This window comes from Lissotriton vulgaris, chromosome 2_1, assembly GCF_964263255.1.
Source record: "Lissotriton vulgaris chromosome 2_1, aLisVul1.2, whole genome shotgun sequence".
Lineage (NCBI taxonomy): Eukaryota > Metazoa > Chordata > Amphibia > Caudata > Salamandridae > Lissotriton > Lissotriton vulgaris.
This window is the reverse complement of record NC_141687.1, coordinates 1,314,056,487-1,314,077,906: the sequence shown is the minus strand read 5'-3', so window position 1 is coordinate 1,314,077,906 and position 21,420 is coordinate 1,314,056,487. Positions and strand designations below refer to the sequence as shown.

The following is a 21,420-nucleotide window of genomic DNA, read 5'->3' as shown; positions in this document are numbered from 1 at the left end:
GTTGAGGGCCTGGGACAAGAATGTATTCTTCTGACATTAATAAATCAAGAACCACTTCTTAAGAGAGAAGTGATACATTTAATTGGAGAGTACCGGCACTTCTCTGAAACAAGCAGGTACTCTGGCACAGAGTACCTGCACTTCTATTTTTCCATTTCAAGCAATGAGAGTATCGATATAATACAAACATTTTAATGTGATGCTGTTAATACCACACAGAAAAATCTCAAACACCACCAAGACAAATGTGTTGACTTATAAAATGGTCTATACCATCGAGACAAATGTGTTAATTTAATGCTATCACTACCTCTAACAAATTATAATGCAGTTGAGACAAATCTATTAAAATGACGCAATCGATCCTGATGCGAAATTCAAAGACCACAAACAAGTCTATTAATGTGGCACAGTAAAGACCATTGGCAAATTCAAATACCACAGACACAAATCTGAAACAACCACAGATGGGCCTGACATTTCTCATCTGCCAGCAAACTAGATTGCTCTGTTTTCCTCAGAGTCCCAATATGTTTCTTGAATAAGGCATCAATGAGACAATGGACGGAATGGAAATCAGCATATTTAAACAGTAGGGCCCTTTAGAAAGTCACAGAAGGTTGCAAACATTTGTATTTATCAACTGGAAGTATATAAACTATCATACTAGGGGAAAGTAGCCTTAAATTTGGCGTGACGTACAAACTACGGCTAAACCTGACAATTACCCAAGAAAATAAATACAAGGCGCTCCGATTTTCACTGCGCAGCAGAAAAATAAATGACACCGGGCGCACTTACTCTCGGAGCCACTCCGCTATGTCTTCGGCGGAGGCGCCGTAGTTCTCGAAGTGATGCTGGAACTTGCCTTTCCTAGTGGAGAAAAGAAAAAGCAAACGGATGAGAGGCGCTAACCTTGCATGCAAGCAGAGCCATAAAAACTGATGACTCGACGAGGCGAGCCTGCATTAAGGAGACTGACTCGAAGTAGCAGATGGTTGGGTATCCCTTGACATTGTACTCTTCTTTTATCCTCTCGAATTCAGCCGAGTAGACATTCATGCCTGCCAGAACCTGGAAGAAAAGGGCACGGTTTAAACCAATTAGTCTTCCCTGTTTTGCTTGCGCTCTCAAAAACCCGCCAGAGGTTTTATGCTTGCACACTCCAAACAACTGTTTGCAAAATGACTAGTCTTTTTTGCTGCAGTACTGTGGCATTTTATGCCGTTTTACAGCGAGTGTGGCGAATCAATGTAGCCTCAAACTGCAAAAAATATTACATTTAGAGGACTTTTCTTTTTTGTTCAAGTATTTTTTATTAACATATAAAGTGTACAAATCAAACGTTATATATACAGTACGTAATGAACTGCGGCGCCGTTGTCTTCAGAGAAGAGAAAGAGAGAGAGGAAAGAAGAAAGAGGGGGGGGGGGGGTTGTCTATGCCTCGCCCCTGATAAAGTCAACTAAAAAATACATGTTATTGGTAGTATTTAGCAGCATCCTCCTTTGTTGCTCAGAAATACACAGACCATCCTGTTCTTAGTTAAATGAAATACGATTTAACTCCAGTTCACTAACTTAAAGGACAATGAGGATAGTGACATCCTTTAAAATTAATCAGTCCTAGTGTTCCTCGCTTATTACCACCATTACTAATTAAGTGAGACCAGAGAGCTCCATCAACGTTTACTCTTACCTAGGTCACCATTCAACACCGAATCTCCACTGTATAACCTGCACCAAGCCTCAGTGACAGCGGTGAGACAGACAGATAGACAAACGCACACACACGGTGTACGTCACGCACTCTCTTCGTAGTCAGCCTTACCACTAGTGCGTTGGAGTCAATACACAGTTCTCTACTCTTTTCTGTGGATCCTGTGATAAACCCAGTATCAATTGCACTATTAACTAGGGTGGGCAGGGCGGTCTCCTCGCCATTAAGCATTCTTCTATCCTGTAGAATTGCCGTACCTCAAAACAACCACTAAAAAAACGTAGTTTTGGCCCGCTGATGGTGGCGTGGATAAATCTCCTGTATACTACAACCTTGGCAAGAGAGAGGGCTAATGGTGTACTGTCTGAGGAGTAGATCTAGATTAGAAAGTATGCACTACTAAAGCACAATGACAGACTCTGGGAGGCAAGAATGAATAGGCATGTATGCAGAGAATATCTTGGTATACATTACAGAACCTGGATCCACCATCAACCGAATCCTTCATTTGTTGTGTACCTTTAGAAGGCATTCCGGGCTTGGCATCAACTGGCATACGTTGATCTTGTCTCCCCCTTGGTGGCCTGGTATCCCTATCAGCACTGCAGTCTTTCATCTGACAGAACAGTTCATCAACAAATTCATACCAATATTTGCCAACATTTTCAACGTTCACTCTTATCTTGACAAACAAAGCCATGTGCTGCCAAGAACTTGGTCTTCACATGATATACTGCTCATAATAACTTGATAGGTAATTCTTCCCATTCATTTCCAGCCGATCCTTGACTCTTACATAACTGCTATTTCTTTAACCCCCAGATAACTCACATTTATATTTTTCTCATTATCACCCTAGTTTACAGCCAATTCCCCTCCACAACTTATCCCCCCTGCCAACTTCAAACTCCAGTTCTTTACATCTATTTTTGGATAAATCCACATTCTGCCACTCTAAAGCGCCTTTTGTATTCTACTTTTTCCTCCTCTCCGAAACGTGTGCAGTGATGATGATTCCTCCCATCAAATCACAAGTACCAAGAAACATCAAGAGGCAATTCATGCTCCTAAAACCCTCATCTTCACCCTCTGCTAGGTCAAAGACAAAATGAACATGAGTACATCAAATATTTTGGCTTGTAAAGGATCTGTCTTGTGAACTTCACACCAGGCCACAAATTTGTGCCCACGACCGGCGTCACTGGATTTTTTGGAAGACTGCTTTGCAGCAAGGATGACGTCACCACTTTAGGAGGCACATCAAAGGCACTGCAGCTGCTCAATCCCCACACTTGACTATATAGATTGCGCATGTTTGGGTGAAGGACCTTACCCTACTTCAGAGACCGAAGATGCTCTCAAAGTGGTAAAATGATTGGAGGACAGATGCTCATGCTCAGAAATTTCGGGTACAACACTATCTGACTCAGTCTGGAACTACTAGGGTGATTTATGCCCAGTCTGTACTAATCTTTTTCAGAACCTGAAGCAGGGCTGTGAAGGTGTACAGGAGAGTCCTGAGCTAGATTCCAACCAAACTGCATCCCCTGCTGAGTGTCTTGGTAGAAATGCACAAAGCCTTGGACACATTCACAGTGGTAAAAAGATCTAGCGAGGATTCTACCCACTGTCTGAAGATGCTTTGCACCACCCCGAGATGTAGACTCCATTTGTTAATCGCCGGATGCAGCTGACAGAATTAATCCACCCTGGTATTCATGTATCCCATAATGTTGTCTGATCAGGGAAATACCTTCCTGCTCCAGCCAACTCCAGTGGCACGGAGCCTCCTGCCACAGGACACCCAGGGCCCTACTCCGCTCAGCTCCGCTTGTTGCAGTGCCAAATTCAGTGTTGTTGTTCATAAGAACCTGCATCAGTCTTCTTTTCATGAGCAGGAAGGCCTTCAGTGCCAGACGAATGGCCCGCAACTTCAACAGATTGATATGGAGGAGAGTTTCCGCCGAGACCAATCTTCTGATCTCTATATGCCCAGATGACCTCCCCAATCCAGTGGTTGCGCATCCTTCACGATAATCAGCTCTAGGTGGGTAAGGGAGATCGTCTTGCCATTGTACCTATTGCATTTTTGTGGCCACCACTCCAAATTGTGAGCTCTCTCTGCCGAAACCTGAATAGCATCTGTCAGATTTCCTTGGTGCTAGGTTCAGTGGAACTTCAAATTCCATTGCAGAGCCCGAATCTGCCACCTGACATAGTCGACCAGTGAGCTGAAGTAAGCTAAGAGTTCAGGAAGTCTAAGAGCTGCTCTTACTGAGATTCAGGACTGAGGCTGAAACATTGGGATCGTAGCCCGAATGTGCCAGGTTTGCTGTGGCAGACTGTGTCAAGGATACGCCCATGAATGGCAACCTCAGAGAAGAAGTCAGCTGAGACTCTGGTTCGTTGACTTTGAACCCCAACAATATTAAAAGGTTCTTGGTTGTCTGGAGGTGGTCTAGGACTGACTGTGGTGAGTCTGACTTCAACAGCTGGAGTAGGGGGAGACTGGTATCCCACAAAGGTGTGCAGTGAACACCACCATCAATATGCGAACACCCAAGGGGCACTGGAAAGGCCAAAAGGGAGCACTGCAAACTGGAAAGGCTGCGGACGGACCTTGACCTGTAGGTAAAGCCTGTTGGACTGAAAAATGGGTATATAAAAGATACACATCCTGCAGGTTTAAGGACACTATTAAGTCTTCTAGATCTAGAATGGACAAGATCTGTGCTAATGTCGGGATTTTGAACTTGTCCTTCAGAAGCAAGGCATTTAGAGGTCAAAGGTCCAATATAGGCCAGAGCCTCCATCCTTATTAGGCACAAGGAAACAACATGAATAACAAACCTCACCTCTTGCCAAGTCTGGAACCCTCTCCATAACACCTTTGGAGAATAACGCTCACCCTTCTGTACCAGAATGGAGAGGTGCTTCACTAATAGTTGATCAAAGGGGGGAAAGATTTGGCAAAGCAAACAGCAAGGGTAGAGCATAACCATAATGAACAATATTTGGAATCATCTGTCAGACGTGCTGAATTGCAGTCCTGGGAGGATATACTGGATTCTGCCCCCTACAGGATGGGAAAGACTAATTAAAGCTGCTTAGAGGTTGTTGTCGAAAGGGACAGGGAGGACTGGTCCCCTTGTTGGCCTGCGCGATACCTACCACACATCCATCAATTGCATTGTAAGGACTGAGGTGATGGCTGCAATGGCTGGGTCGAATGGCACGGTCTGTACGCCAGCCACCTGAGTAGCCTCTGAATTTCCTTAATTGATGTATGAACTGTTTGGAGGAGTCAACAGTCCGGAGCTGAAACTGTTTTTTGCCAGGGAGGCATGAACCATTAGGCGACATATCCATGAGCTATGTTTGCACATTTCCAGACAACCCTGTGGAATGCATCCACACATCAAAGCAGGTAACCACACTGGTGCTAACTGGCCTCCCCAAGCAGTTAGTAGTATCCAAGCCAGCAAAAATCAAGTACTTAGCCTCCCCTTGTTCATCATTACCTGTTTGAGCCAGAGTGACGCTAATGTTTTCCAGGACTGCTGGCAAGATCTCACTGGCCATGTCCCAGAGGACATGCATACATAACAGCCTAGCAAACAGACTGTACTTAATGATCTCAGCTAGGTGTGAGCGGGAAATCCGTTACGCTCGCGGATTTTGCGGATTTTTGGGAAATCCGCAATCCGCGAATTTTGCGGATTTCCTGCAAAATCCGCAAAAAAATCCGCGAACGTAACGGGTTCAAAAGTTGAACCCCCACTCATGCAACTATTTTACAATGGCGCCAGCAAGCTGCCAGCGCCGTTGTAAAATAGTTACAAAGTTAGCTTGCACAGGAACCACTAGATAAAACTAAGCAGGTGCTGCTTTATTTTATCTCAGTGCTTCCTGTGCAAGCTAACTTTGTAACTATTTTACAACGGCGCTGGCAGCTTGCTGGCGCCATTGTAAAATAGTTGCATGGCTGGGCACAGGTTAGGTCTGCAGCTCACTCAAGGGACCCCTGCGCCCTTCGGGGCGATTGCATAGTAACACACACATGGTCGCTCGAACTAGTTGATGCTCAAATTCAGTGACTCATTCATTAGCCCAAAAACAATCGTGAGCGTCGTCGAGGCTGGACAAGTGTGCCTTCTTCCCAAATCTACCGTGGAAAATCAGCTGTGATGCTGGATAGGCTTTGCATCCTTGACTTTCACGAGCGCAATACCCGAGCTTATTTCCCTTCATCTACTGAACTGATCTTTCTCTGACCTTTTATTCACACAAGAGGCACATACCCTACTGGGCACATTGTGTTCGCACGGGTTTCTGTAAGTTCGCATGCGTTTTGTACAATTTCGCAATTTGCGAAATTGTACAAAACCCTCGCGAACTTGCAGAAACCCGTGCGAACATAAAAAAAAAAAATCCGCAAATTCGCGGGAATTTGCGGATTTTGCGGATTGCAAGTTCGCAAATCCGCAAAATTCACGAACGCGAGATTCGCAAAATTCGCCCATACCTAATCTCAGTACCTAACTGGCTGAACAGAATGTTAATTTGCCAAATGCTTCACTCCTCCTGGTCTCCCTATCTTCTGGAGAGGTGGGGGAAAGAATTTAGTGGTAACTTCATTGATGCCTATACCACCAGCCTCTATGGAGTATGATGTTTGGTGAGAAATGTAAGTTAGTCAGGTGCCCAGCCACCTGCCTATTCACTGGCAGGCAGTAAGAGATCTGATGTGCTTTCCGGTTGCCAACTCAACTCTCATGTGTTCTCTACTTCCCATGGTTATTCTGCCCGCCACCCGGTTTGCTCTCATTCCGGCGCTCACAGCCATAGTCTACTCCTCCACACATTTTCTCCCTTTTTCATTTGATTCATGTACATATCCACAAGATCTCTTGGGAGTGTACTGAGTACACACACCTGCGTTTACTGGACGTCCTAGTTAGTTGATCCCGCTATATATTCTTCAGTACCATCATTCACTCATACCGATCAGGAGTGCCCCTTACACGCAGACTCTCACTGCTTAATCTTGACACGCCCCCGGGGCACTTGGAGCACCTAGTTATAGCGTGTGGTCTAGTCTCCATAGATCACGCCACTAGAACAGAGAAACGCCCAGTCTGGACCTCTTCCGTATCCGGAAGCAGGAACCGACCTAGTATCTCCAGACCTCTCTACAGAACGAGTAGGTAAGCTCAACTGACCCCCGTTGTCCTACCTCTGTAGCCATTATCCCACAGTGATTTATCCTCCGCTCCCCTTATTAACATTTAACCTCCTAAGTGCCTCTCTTTCGTTTTTTCCTCACAGACCGGCGCACCAGCCCATCCGTCTACACACCGCTTTTAGGCTCGTTATTTAAAGCCAATTCAGGGTAAGATTCCCCTCGCTTGGTGCTCCGAATGCCTCCTCCCACCGTGTATTCTTAGCCTCACTATTTGTTCGTTTTCCAGCCATTTCAGACCCTGCTACGCTCCGTTCTTCCAGTCCACACACTTGGCTATCCCGACTCGGAACAGGTCCAAGTGGGTAAGCTGTGCACCAACCCGCCACCCATGTCTAATATTGAGTCTCGTGCTTTGTCCATTACAGTTCTTGCCTTGTTTCGCAGGACCCATGTGATCCTTAGACACAGCGCACCCGCCTTCTGTTCCTGTACCAAGACTTCAAGTTCCCTACACAACCTACTTCACTGAGCTTAGAGGCTGGTGTACCGCCCTTCTTAGCTCATCTTATCACCCCAGGCCGGATTGCATATCTCACCAGCACTGAGGTAAGGGTCCGCTAGTTGCACGGTCCCCCTGACCAAAGCACCAGACCATCCCACGCCTTTCTGTAGTCACCATCAGTCATGCAGGTGGTTTCCTGACATCCCCCTTTTCTCCTTCCTGTGATTTTCTGGGGCCTTATTCACAGACCATTCAAATAGAATAACAGGTACTTTCCCGTTTACTTGCGGACTCACATTATTTCCCTTACAGGTTTCTTCCCCCACACTGGCCAGCCTCCTTACCTATTTATTAGAGGTTTTCCCCCCTGTTTTGCTCCATTCTGGACTGCCCAGACACCACATCTCTATGATCATTCAGGGGCTCATCTTTACTTCTGTCCAATTTAGTTTGGCGCTCGCTTCAGAATTCCTCACTCTACCTCCGTCCTAACCTTAGAATTCTTGTTCTTGAACACTATTTGCAGTACCTGTGCGCCATCTACACAAAACGCCTCACTTGTCACATCACATCACGAGCACAGACATGCTTTTACTCCCATGTCACATCACTTATGTACCTTGTTTTTCCCGAGCCTTTAACATGGGACCACATCATATAAGCGGCACACGAACTCAAAAGTAATTTCTTTCACGCCTCACTTACAACATAAACTCTACTAACAACAACCAGCTCGCCGCTTTCCTCGAAGCCAACAAATCCCTCGACTCCTCACAATCTGGCTTCCGAGCAAAACACAGCACTGAGACCGCCCTCATCGCAGCAACAGACGACATTCGACCTCTACTGGACAATGGAGACACAGTCGCCCTCATCCTCCTCGACCTCTCTGCAGCCTTCGACACAGTCTGCCACAGCACCCTTTTACAACGCCTCAGTAACATCGGAATACAAGGAAAAGCACTTGAATGGATCACCTCGTTCCTCACCGGAAGAACCCAGAGAGTCCGCCTTCCACCATTCAAGTCCGAGGCCACTGAAGTCATCTGTGGCGTACCACAAGGATCCTCACTCAGCCCCACCCTCTTCAACGTATACATGAGCCCCCTCGCGGCCATCGCCCGCCAACACAACCTCAACATCATCTCCTACGCGGATGACACTCAACTAATCCTTTCTCTCACCAATGACCCCAGCACCGCCAAAACTAACCTACACGAAGGAATGAAAGAAGTTGCCGAATGGATGAAACACAGCCGTCTGAAACTGAACTCAGATAAAACAGAAGTCCTCATCTTAGGTACATCCCCCTCTGCATGGGACGACTCTTGGTGGCCGGAAGCCCTTGGAAAAGCACCCATCCCGACAGACCACGCACGGAACCTAGGCGTCATCCTGGATTCTTCACTCTCAATGAACAGACAAGTCAGCGCCGTATCCTCATCCTGCTTCAACATTCTTTGCATGCTCAAAAAAACATTTCGCTGGATCCCCACCGAAACCAGGAAAACAGTCACCCATGCTCTGGTCACGAGCCGACTGGACTACGGAAACACCCTCTACGCAGGTACTACCTCTAAACTCCAGAAGAAACTCCAACGAATCCAAAACGCCTCAGCCAGGATCATATTAGACATCCCGCGCAACGAACACATCTCTGGTCACCTGAAAGACCTCCACTGGCTACCCGTCAATAAGAGAATCACTTTCCGACTGCTAACCCACGCACACAAATCACTCTACGACATCGGACCAGATTGCCTCAACTCACGACTGTCCTTTTACACCCCCTCCCGCCAACTACGTTCTTCCAGCCAAGCCCTCGCCACTGTACCTCGCATCAACAAGACCACCATGGGAGGCAGATCCTTCTCACACCTGGCTGCTAAAACATGGAACTCACTCCCCACTTACCTTTGCCTTACCCAGAACTACCTAGCATTCAGAAAGCAACTTAAAACGTGGATATTTGACAAGTAATCCTCCTCCCCTTCCTAAGCGCCTTGAGACCCTCTGGGTATGTAGTGCGCTATATAAATTCTTTGAATTGACTTGACTGACTTCCCATGTCCCAATGGGGTTTGGTTTGTTTCTTCCAACCAATCGAGTTATCACACTGTTTTCCAAACTTCCCTCAACCCATGTTTCGTATCCTCCCCAGCCCCGAAGAATCACAAGCCTATGCGTTGTGACGAAACACGAGTCGGCTGATTGTTTGATTCCATATGATTTTTTCTCATTAAATATCTCTCAAGAACACACTGGTATTGACCTCAGAATATTCTAACCATTAGAGACTACCGCAACTTCATAGTATCCCCACCATGTGTGCCTGGGACTGTGCCTATCAGGAAGATATCTTTGACCAAGAGCCCATCAGAGTATCCATGATGGCCTCAATGAAGGAGAGCAAGGATCAGAAATTTGCGGCCCAGGCTGCTAAATGTCTGTAAGTACATTTTTCTTGGTTTTGACAGAGGGTAGCTACAAAACCAAGACCTCACTTGTCCATCAGACCGCATCCACAAATTACACATACTCTTCAGTCGGAGGTCCAACTAGCGAGACCAACCCCATATATCAAACCTATTGGCATCATGTAAATCCATATAAAAACACTCATCATCATAATCAGGGGGAAGTTAGTCTATACTCAACATCACGTTTATCATCTCCCCCTGGTGGTCTACCATGTTCAAGATTAGAGCTGAAAAAGTAATGGAGCCTTTATGGATATCACCCCCTTGGTTGAGGTATTGGCGCAGTATCAGGATATATAACAGCTGGATGCACTTTAGTGATTTTACAGTGCAACAGCAGCCCAGATCAGGCTGATGTCGTTTTGGGATCAGATATCAGGATCAAAATCAGATTATCTTCTGTGAGTGAATGCCTGGTGCAGATCAATGCATCGGATCAGGCATCTATACCATAGTTGGTAATAGACCTGGACCGGGTTCCAAGGGGACAGTAGGACAGAAGAAAGGCCCTGCTGGTGGTAACCCACCTGGAAGCCCACCACAGATTCTTGGGGCCCAATGGTGTGCCAGGGGGAGCCAGAAAAGTGCTAAAGATATTCAGCACTGCCTCTTTGAAGACTGCAATTGGATGCAGTGCTGCCAATGGCCCAAGAAACTCGGGGTGCATCAGAATCAGCTGGGGAATCAGTTCTGTACACGGAGATCTCTGATGAGACAGACTAACATCCTAATGTCCTTGCATCTTTACATTGGATATGGAGGGAAGGAGTCAAGACCGGTTTAACTTTTTATGGTTGTGTTTATGCTTCGATTTGGACTTACCAGGTAACTTCGACGATACGGCAGACTGCTTGAAGAGAACTGCTCTGGTTGGACACCGATGACGTGGAGCAGGACTTACACATGGGTCTCAATAACTTCATATTTTTGGCGATACACCGCTTTGCCTCCCAGTCCCAGATCGCCTTTGGGTGCATGAAGCTGCACTTGTCACATGAGTTTGAGTCATGTACATAACCCAGGCAACAGAGCCACATTTCGTGCGGGTCTGTCATACGTTTTCTACAATCACAGCATGGCTTGAAGCCTGTGGTTTTAGAAGCGAAAAGCGTTCCGTACCACACTGGTATAAAAATTTAATAAATCAGCATGGGCCGACAAATGTGGGAGTCGATCTCCGGTACCACATCAGAAGACGCAGAAAGAGATCGACTGATGTCAGCACGCAGGGGTGGACCCTACATGACGTTTCACTCTGTCACTTCCAGGGTAGTACGGAACCAGCGTGGAGCTGCATGGTGCCACCTAGAAGAATGCAGGAGCCTTGTTGAGAAAGTTTCTGGATCCAGTCTAGCGCCGGAGGATAATTCTAATTTGAGGAATCTGCAGGTAGAGGTATCCATTTGAAAGTACCTGCCTTGCCTACTTCAAACAACTTCCCATGTTCCATTTGTTTTTGCAAATCAATACACTTCTTAGCATAAACTTGCTTTGACAGTCACTAAATGGGGATGTCTTGAAAGGACATATTGGCAGAGTTTTAGTTCTCAACGTAAAAAAAGAGAAAAAGGAGTATGGATGTTTGTTCGCTACCCCTCAACATCACCACCCTGCACTGCCTTTGTCGGACAACCTTTTTATGAGTGCTAGTATTTTCAGTCCATCTCCAAAATCCCCACCCATGTAGCTTTTATTTCCTTTCACCTCTACTCGACCCTATCTATGTTGCTTCTTTTCCCTTCCATCCCCTTGCCCAACAATGTAATCAAATCAGCTCATCTAGGACAGGGAATTGGTCAGTAGGTGTAGCACAGAATATGCATATCCTTGTAATGTAAAGTGTGACTGTGATTCTGCATGCCTTCCAAATAAAGAATGCTGCAACATTAGTTATTGTCCCCCATATACCATTTACAGAGTAATACTATTGTCTGTAAAATAGAGCTTACCAGTGCACACTGACAAAACCCATGAATGTGGCTTCTCTACAGAGATTAAGGACCTTGTAGAACTCAAACTGAGACTCTGACTTAGGCCTTCGCCTATGCCACTGCACTATAGACAACTGCACTCTACTCTGCACCACTTAATTATACACCACTGCACGCTGCACCACTCCAGTGCACTCTACTCTGCAGCATTCCACTCTACGCCACTTCACTCTGCACCTCCCTACTCTACGCCACTACACTCTCTCTACTCTACATCACTCCACACTATGGCACTCTACAACACTGTACTATGCACCACTACACACTAAAATACTCCACTCGACGCCACTCTACTCTTCCATTGCACCACTCCACTCTACGCCTCTCTACTCTGCATCACTCTACACCACTCAACTCTGTCACTCCATGCCACTTCAAACCACTGAACTCTACACCACTCCGTGCCACTCCATTCTGTACACCTCCACTCTACACCACTGTGCTCTACGCTACTCCATGCCCTCTGCTCTGCACCACTACACTCAACTCTGCTCCACTACACTCACCTCTGCTCCACTACACTCACCTCTGCTCCACTACACTCACCTCTGCTCCACAAAACAACTCTGCTACACTACACTCAACTCTGCTACACTACACTCAACTCTGCTCCACTACACACTACACAGCACCACTACACACTACACTCTACTCTGCACCACCATACTACACTCTACTCCGCACCACTACACTCTACTCCACACCAGTACACTACGCTCTTCTCTGTCCCACTGCACTCTACTCCACTGCACACTATTGCACTGTGCACCACTGCACTCTACACCACTGTACTCTAAACAGCTCTAGTCAACACCTTTGCACTCTACTTTACACCACTGCACTCTATGCCACTGTAATCTGCTCCACTCTCCATCACTGTTCTCTACTCTGCGCCACTACACTGCATGTCACTCTACTCTGCGCCACTCTACTCTGCGCCACTCTACTCAACACAAAGCCACCCTACACCACTATAAGCCACTGCATTCTCCTCTGAAGTACTAAGCAACTGCACTCTACACCACTCTACATCAGTGGTCGTTAAGATACTCCATTCTACACCATTGAACTCTATGTCACAGGAATCCACTTTGCACCACTCCAAACCACTTCATACCAGTGCATTCTGCTCTGCACCACTGCACCAGTCTACTCAACATCACTGCACCACTATACGCCAGCCCACTCTACTGTACACCAGTCCACTCTAAGCCTCACCACTCTGTCACTCAACAGTATGTCATTCTATACCACTCTTCTCTACACCACTCTACCCTACACCACTGCACGCCATGCCAGTCTACTCTTCACCACTCTATACCACTGCACTGTACACCACTTTACTCTGCACCACTACACTCTACACCATTGAGCTCTACACCAATCTACTCAACGCCATTGCACTCTACTCTACACCACTGCACTCTATGCCTCTGTAACCTGCCCCTCTACATGACATTGTACACTGCACCACTGCACTCTATGCCACTACATTCTATGCCACTGCACAACTCCACACCACTGCACTCTATGCCACTGCACTTTACGACATTCTACTCTTCAACATTCTACTCAATACAAAGGCACTCTAATCTGCACCACTCTAAGTCACTGCATTCTACTCTGAAGTACTCCACTCTACCCCACTGCTATTTACACAACTCTCCTCTACAACACAATACTTTATGCTACTGCACTCTACACCACTCTACCCCAGTACTCTCTAGGCCACTGGAATCTATGCAACTGCATTCTACACCACTGCTCTCCGCACCACTTTACTCTATGCTAATGCACTCTACTCTGTGCCAGGCTACCTGCACCCCTCTAATCTACACCAATGCACACTACAACACTACACTTGACACCAGTCCACGTCATCGTAAACCACTCTACACCTTCCACCCTATCCCACTCCCCTCACAAAGTGCCACTGTATTCCCCTCAACACAATATCACTCTACTCTATGCCACTCTATGCCATTCCTAGCCACTCTACACCACTCTATGGCAGCCTACTCTACTGTGCGCCTTTCCACTCTACGCCACTCCACTTTATGTCGCTCTACTCTACACCACTCTACTCCACCCCACCACACCCCACCCCACTTTACTCCACTCCATGCCTCTGAACTCTGATGAACAACACGGCAAGAAGAGATTCGTAGAGCCAATAGCTCTAGTATAGGCAAAACCTATTGGCTTCGCCAATGCTGTTTTGACATTATTGTCTTAATTTATAATCCTTAAAAAGAAATAACCTTCATGGCATCTGCTTAAATAGAAATATAATACATTGAAGTGGTACTGGATATTAAACTACGAGCTATATGACTGTAAAATTCAACAGCATTTTAAATATCACTGAACAGCCCTGTGTGCAAAACTGTGGTGTGAGGAATAAATGCACAATGTTCCAGGTAAAGCCAAATCTTAGAAACGTAAGAACCCTAACATGTATAGACATTTCGGGTTTGATGTATTATAGTTTGACTGCGATACGATGCTTTTCTTACCCTGTTGTTATTGCAAAAATGTTTTGCTTTTAAGGTCAATTGATCGAATAAAGTTGTCTAATTCACTAACTATTACTGTTCTTCTCCGACACAAAAACACTATAGAGCTAGATGCTTCGTAGGCCCTGTACCTCTCATGAGGGATTGGTTTCTACCAACTACCACAGATGAACAACACCAGCTGCTGTTTAGCAAACGAGCTGAAAAACGACATCTTCATGTAGGCTTTCACCCTCTACATTCCACTTTCCAGAACAATAAGGAAGACTACATCTCAGACCACAGCACCTCACCAACGTAGCATTCAGAAACCCCAATCTGAGCCCATCATCCAAGCCTTAGGACATATGGCGCTTCACGGCTGCGGCTACAGCACTCGACCCCTATGCGAACCCTAAACCGAGGCGGTCAACCGCAGCCATGATGCTCACTTCTTAATCACATGCACTACCACTGGTCAGGTTTGTTTCTGTTCGCACCTCACAGTGTAGCAACACCACAAGTTAGAAAAACTCAACATGAAAAGTTCATAAATAAAGTAAATGCAATTTATAGCACTGTACAAACGACGCCTATAAGCTAAATACAATATCCTCTTAATAAATCAGCAGGGCTGAGATCCTTGTTTCACTTTTGATAGCTAAACCATTGCCAATAAACGCCTGTTTTACCAAGGAGAGCAATTAACGCGATCATCAGATTAAATAAAAGTCACCGTCTGCTTACCAGCATTATTTCCTCCAACCGAGAAGGTTTAATTGCTTTAACGATCTAAAGATGGCTGGAGTGGGCACTGTTAGTACATTTGAAAGCTCCCAGGTGGAATTTCTCTGAAAGAACGGTTTGCTTCATCATACATTTTTTCAGTTAGTGATTCATAAATTGAAGATTTTTAAGGTACTTTCCCAGCGGCATACAAACAGAGGCCTGCGTAGTAATAACTCGAAGTAATTTAATATCGAAAAGTCAACCACTGACTGTTAACACTCGTGCCTCACAGAATAAAAAAGGTGGGTGGCATCTATGCCCCGGCCTTGGAATCCTCAATTCATACCTTTCCTGAACAATCATACTCAATCTTTGTTATTGCTGGCCTTAGGAATCTGAGCACTTTACCACTGCTAGCCAGTGCTAAAGTGCATGTGCACTTTACTTTAAGCATGGTAACATTCGTTTTATCCACACTTGGCATATATGATTTACTTATAAATCGCTAGTAAAGTGCATTACATGTGCCCAGGGAAATAAATCAAATGCTACTAGTGGGCTTGCAGCACTGATTGTACCACCCACTTAAGTAGCCCTTTAAACAGTTTGCAGGCCTGCCACTGCAGAGCCTGTGTGTGCAGTTTTAAACTGCTATTTTGACTTGGCAAGTTACCCTCCTTTCCAGCCCTAAATCTTCCTTTTTTAGGTCGAGCCTAGAGTCAGTGCGCAGGCGCTGCTCTAGGAGACTTGTTGTAAAAGAGTAGGTAATAGAAGCCCGCCCACTCTCTGCCCATATTTGCCATTGGCTTGTGTCATTGTCCTTCCTAAATGCTGGCTTCTGATTCGTAAATAGGCTTGTTAGTCCCTCCTTAGTACTGCCTCGTCTTCATTTGGCACCTCTCCTATGGCAACTGGCCCTTTTACTTCTGTTATTACATGGTACCTGTTATTTAGTCTTTAAGCACAAATTTCTTTATCGTGTTTCTCTTTCTGCAGGCACAACGGACCTTACTTACATTCCATCCTTGGTGCATTCTTAATAACCCCTCACTTCCTCCCACCGTCCAGGCCTTCTGTACCATATGTACCTTCTTTACCCCGCTCTTCCTCCCTCCCGTTGTCCATGCCTTCTTAAACCCTGTCGCCTTCCCTACCATTATCTGTGCCTTCTTTAACACCATCGCTGCTGATGGTTTTCCCCTCCTGTGCTGAGAACCTTTGATTACCATTGTTCATGACGAGCTCAGCTCGTCATCAGCACAGCTCAACCGTGCCTCATGATGAGCTGAGCTCGTCTTGAGCATCGAAGGGGTTAACACAGCTTCCTGCCCTCCCTACCGTTGTTCGCGATGCCTACCATTTGCAATGCAGTAGGTCTCGCATTTAGGCGAGTTTAAGCTATTGGCATTGTAAATGCCAGTGCATTTTATTTATATTATAAATTACATAAAACGCATTGTTATTTACAATGCCAATAGCTTAAACTCTTGTAAATGCGAGACCTATTACATTTGAAAATGTTCATTACATTTAGGTCACCCCAAAGGAAGGTCTTGGACAGTTCATGAGCAGGACGTGGTGTATTTAAAAAGTAGGACATGTACTTTTTAAAGTTTTTACATGTCTTGATACTAGGTCTCATAATTGAAATTGCATTTGTGTGCTGCTTGGTACCCCATGTGATGTCCTGAAGCTACAGTGGCAGCTGGTGGAGAATGGTGGCGGGGGAAATAGTGTGTAGAAAAAAAATTATTAAAACAAAATTACCTGCTGGTCGTGCTGTCAACCACCGCCATTCTGCCGCCTCATCATCGCAGGGGAAGCACCCGGTCTCCCAGGCTCCCTAAGCCAATGACAACACTGCAATGCAGTAATGTGATTGGTGTGAGCACCATGGATAAGCTTTCAGGTGGAGACAGGGAGTCTGTGCATGTTACCCACCAGGCTGCAGAAAGAAGCCTGGTGGGGAACATGCAAACTGCGTATGAATCAAACATTCATGCGCACTTCAAGAAGGCAAACCACTCCTCCCCTGGACCCTGCTCTGGCCAGCCCCGCCCTTTGTCGCATCTAGGAATAGAAAAAGAAAATTATAATAACGTTTCGTTATTATCATTTTTTTCCATCTGCAAGGCCACAAAGCAGAGGGGTGACGCTCCTGCCTGCAAGTGGAGGGGGAGGAGGGGGAGGAGGGGGAGGAGGGGGGGTAAGGGGGGTGCATTACATAACATTCTATGTCATGGCATAAGTATCAACTGACATGTCAGGGGGTGTGTGGAGGTGTGGAGAGAGGGAATGGGAAGGGGGATCGCCTCTGGCTCCTGCTCGTAATAGGAGAAATTAGGTAAGGGTCTGTGTGGGAGAATATTTTTTAAAGGTGCAGATGTCAAACGAATACCAACATAACCTAACTAAGAGTAAAACATAATACCAAAAGGAGCAGAGATGCAACTTCACCCTGCCCAAACATTCGGGCCATGTGAGCCACCTTGTGGTCATCAACTGGGGGAGAAGTTGTAATGGTGTGTGATGCTCAAATGCTGTGATCCCTTTATAAACAGGAGATGGACTAACCCTGCTGTCTAATCGCAACAGTTGTAAGTGGATGCGGCCTTGAGTATGGGCAACAGTGTCGGACGTCTTGCCTGGCCCCCAAGGGGGAAAAGGGAAGGGGGGGGGGGAACCACTGGTGTGCCCACCTATTACCCCATGCTCTTTGTGGTAAAGGGGGAGAACTCTTGGGAGGGAAGAGGGGAAAATAATGACTCTCAGGATATGAGCGCATGTGCCCAACTGCAGATAGGGAGGAGGACCATTACCATGAGAGCTGTTGCAGGCCAGTATCAAAGGAGTGGATTCCTCTTATGCAGGATTAAGTGGTGTGTGGAATGGCATAGAGAGTGGGGTGGAAAGAAGTGTGCGCCAGAGTGTAACCATACTATATGTCATACAGGTTAGGTACGTGAAAGAAGAGTAGCCTGGTGGTCAAATAACATTATCAGCAGTTTGTTTGTGGAGTAACATTTGCTGGTGCGCTAGTGTCCAGCAGGCCATGACCACCCGCAAAGCACTTCTGTTCTCCTTTATCAACTGTTCCAGGTCTGGGGAGCAGGGTAACTGCGGAGAGCCCTGCGGTAGCCGCCTTCGTGCCTCCTCCTGCCATTTCTAGGGGGCTGCGTGCAGGTGGACTGATTCTGCATGTCAGAAGGGCCGCCCCCCCGACGCTCTACCCACTCCCATGCATCCTTGGAATCAGTAAAGAAATGGGTCCGTCCATCTTCCTAAACCCAGAGGCGAACGGTGACTAAGAGTGAGCATTTTATGCCTAGTTCTCGCAAATATCACTAGAAAGCCAGGAAGGCGTGTCATTGTCGTTGGACGCTGAGTGTACAGTCTGGGAAGATCATTACTGTTGCGTTGTCTATTGCTAGAGTGTCATGTCTCCAGGCCTCTCTCGTAGTATCTCTGTATTGAAGCAGGCAGGCAACCATCGGCCTCAGGGGAGCACTAGGGAAGGCTTGACCGCCGGTACAAGGTGGGCCCATTCAAACGAATAGAAAGATGTGAGTGCTGATGCGAGTATGAAACTGCAGAGCCACGTCTCCAGATACGACACATTGTCTTGCCCATCCGAGCCCTCCGGGACTCCCACTATTCTGATATTGTTTATGCAGAGCGCCCAACTGTTTGTTTCGCTCTGTCTACAAGAGCACAAATCTGGTTCTGCAAAGCCTTGATCTGTGTCCGTGCCTCACGCATCTAGTGTTGACGTTTGGATGTCGTCTGCTTCGGGGTGCGGACCCTGTCGGTAAGTTTATGGTGGTCACCTCTTAGTAAGGTGAGATCTGTGGCCACCATGTCAATCTTGCCCTCGAGGGATACCCAGGAGTGTTCTATGGCTTCCAGAACCACATCTAGTTTTTCTACCACTGTGGCCATGCCAGAGGAGAGTGCCACAGGGCAGGCGATGACAACTGTCCATTGGCCCCACATCGTCAACCGCTGAGAAAAATAGCTGGCATCCAGACAACAATATCAATAGCTGGACGGGAAGAGCTGAGGACAATGAGTAAGTCAGTGGAGGGCCACCGGACCATGATGACAGACCCACTTGCGGGGGGTCTGGTTTACCAAGCCCACCCCACAGCACGGGTAGTCCAATGCCTCCAGTGAGGACGCAATGAATTGCAATTGTTACTGCCAGCAAGACTGTGGTAGGTACTTACCCTCACAGTTCAGGGCTCCAAATCTCCACCAGATCGAGAGGCTGTTGTACTTCCCTCTGCACTGGCCCAATAGCTCTATGAAGTCTCCTTGTGCAATCTATCCAGGGCCCTGTCCAACAGTGAGCCGGGGGCTCCACCGTCCACCACACAAGTTCATCAGGGCCTACACCAGGTGAGGGTCATGAAGGAGTAGGGGAAAGGCACTGGTGTCCCTCCCTCCAACCACTGCCAATGATGGTTAGAGGCGCGCTGCCCTTCGGCCCCGGGAGTCTCGACTCAACTGTTTCTAGGGAGCTGTTACCCCAGCCTGAGGGAAGAAGGGGGAGCCTGTGGTCACCTTTGCGCAGGCCCGCTATAATTAATCCTGGGTCCCAGTTAGGGGCTAAGTGAGGGAGAGGGAAGAGTGGCAGAGACTAAGGGGGCTCGAGTGCACAACTCATCCCCTGCCAGAGATCATCCAGGTGGCCCTGACTCAGCCTCAGTCTTTTCTGCTGTAAGGTGGCTTCTGGGTCGTAAATGGAGCGTTGCTTCAGCCCCTTGCTATGCAGCCGTGAGGCACACAGTTCTGGGCAATCGGACTAGTCCAAGCAGCAAGCAGGCATGCAAAGCATCAAAGGGGCTACATCGTCCCCTGCAGGGCCAGGGGTGATCTCTCCCAGGGGCTAAGGTGGGCCCCCGACATCTGCTTCACAGTTGTGGGCCGCGGCCCCCCGATCCCCCAGGTCCTCACACAGCCAGGACGATCAGGCAGTAAAATGGTCCCCCAACAGTGTTCTGGGCAAGCCTGCAGCTCCTCAGTCACCTCCTCCAAGTGGGGCCTCCCTCTGTTTGTGGGGAAGGTGGATGGTGTTGTATTACAGGAGATCAATGTCGGATTATGGAATCCGCCAGCAGAACTCTTTCAAAGAGCATCCGCTATGTTGCCCATCTTAGCCACATCCCTTCAACTCTGCCTTGGTTAATGCAATTCCAGGCAACTTCCAAATTCTCAATTGCAAAAGAGGAGGTTATCGGGCAGGGGTTAAGAAAATTGCCCTTGTCATATATCCACAGGCTTGCATTATGTCCTTGATCTGCTAGAAGCCTGTGACAACCAACCCTTTTGCCAAATCTGGAGATATAAAACTGCGGAGGCCTATGTAACACAAGGAACCAGCAGATCACCATGCTCTGAGTCCATAAATGCAAAAAAAGAAAGCACAACAAGTAGTTAAAACTTTTGAGGCAACATGCCCAGGATATAGAACACCCTTCAAAGATCAAATCAGACCCATCACTCTCATACTTTAAAAACGAACTCCCAACTCACTTCAAGGAGCAACTCATGCACAATCAGCTATCATCTGTGCACCTAAGTCACATAAGCATTTTGGACTCATTCAAAATGCACCATTTCCTTTCTGCAGTCATAGAATCCTCATTATATACACACAATTTTTAACTGTTTCCCATTCCTAGTAAAGAGTGCAGTACATAAAATATCACCTATGTACAGCTGCCAGTTAAGATTGCTTACCATTAAGTCAGCATTCCTCATTGCAATTACTTCTGCAGGCTGTTTGAGTGCGCTGCAGGCACCTCCCTAAATCACCTTCTTTCTGGTGAAATAAGTGTTGTAAACGTGCATCTCCTTCCGGCCAAAGGTGGTGTCATCCTTCCATGTGGTACAATCCATCACTCTCCATGCTTTAATCTCCCCACCTCACCCCTCTAAGGAAGAGGAGAGGCTTCGCAATTATAAGCGGTTTATTCGCTTTGCCAGCGCTAAGAAGGAGAAGGCGGTCCAGAAACAGACCTTATCCATGTAGACTGTCCATTGTATTAAAGCATGCTACACTCTGCCCAAGGAGCCTCTCAAGGTTCTTCAGGCTCATTATATCCGGCTGCTGCTAAGGCATGGGCAAGGGATGTTATGATATTGAAAATCTGCCAGGCAGCATCACAGACGCCCAGTCACACATTTCCCAGGCATTACTATCTCAAAAGTCTAGTCCGCAAGAAAAGCAACTTTGCCTGCTCACTCCTGAAGGACTTCCTGATGTAAGTTCACTCCTCATACCCTCCACTTTTTAGAAGGCACTGCTTTAGTACTT

At 46.9% G+C, this 21,420-nt stretch overlaps 1 protein-coding gene across 1 annotated transcript in view; it reads right to left on the bottom strand.

Moving 5' to 3' along the window:
- PDIA5 (protein disulfide isomerase family A member 5) overlaps window positions 1-21,420 on the bottom strand; it is a 1,005,467-nt gene that overhangs the window by 506,124 nt on the left and 477,923 nt on the right. Inside the window, exons 9-10 of the mRNA XM_086957073.1 lie at window positions 983-1,074; window positions 802-873 (exon numbers count right to left, since the gene is read on the bottom strand). Of these exons, the coding sequence (XP_086813199.1) occupies window positions 802-873; window positions 983-1,074 (164 nt within the window). The remainder of the gene's footprint in view (window positions 1-801; window positions 874-982; window positions 1,075-21,420) is intronic.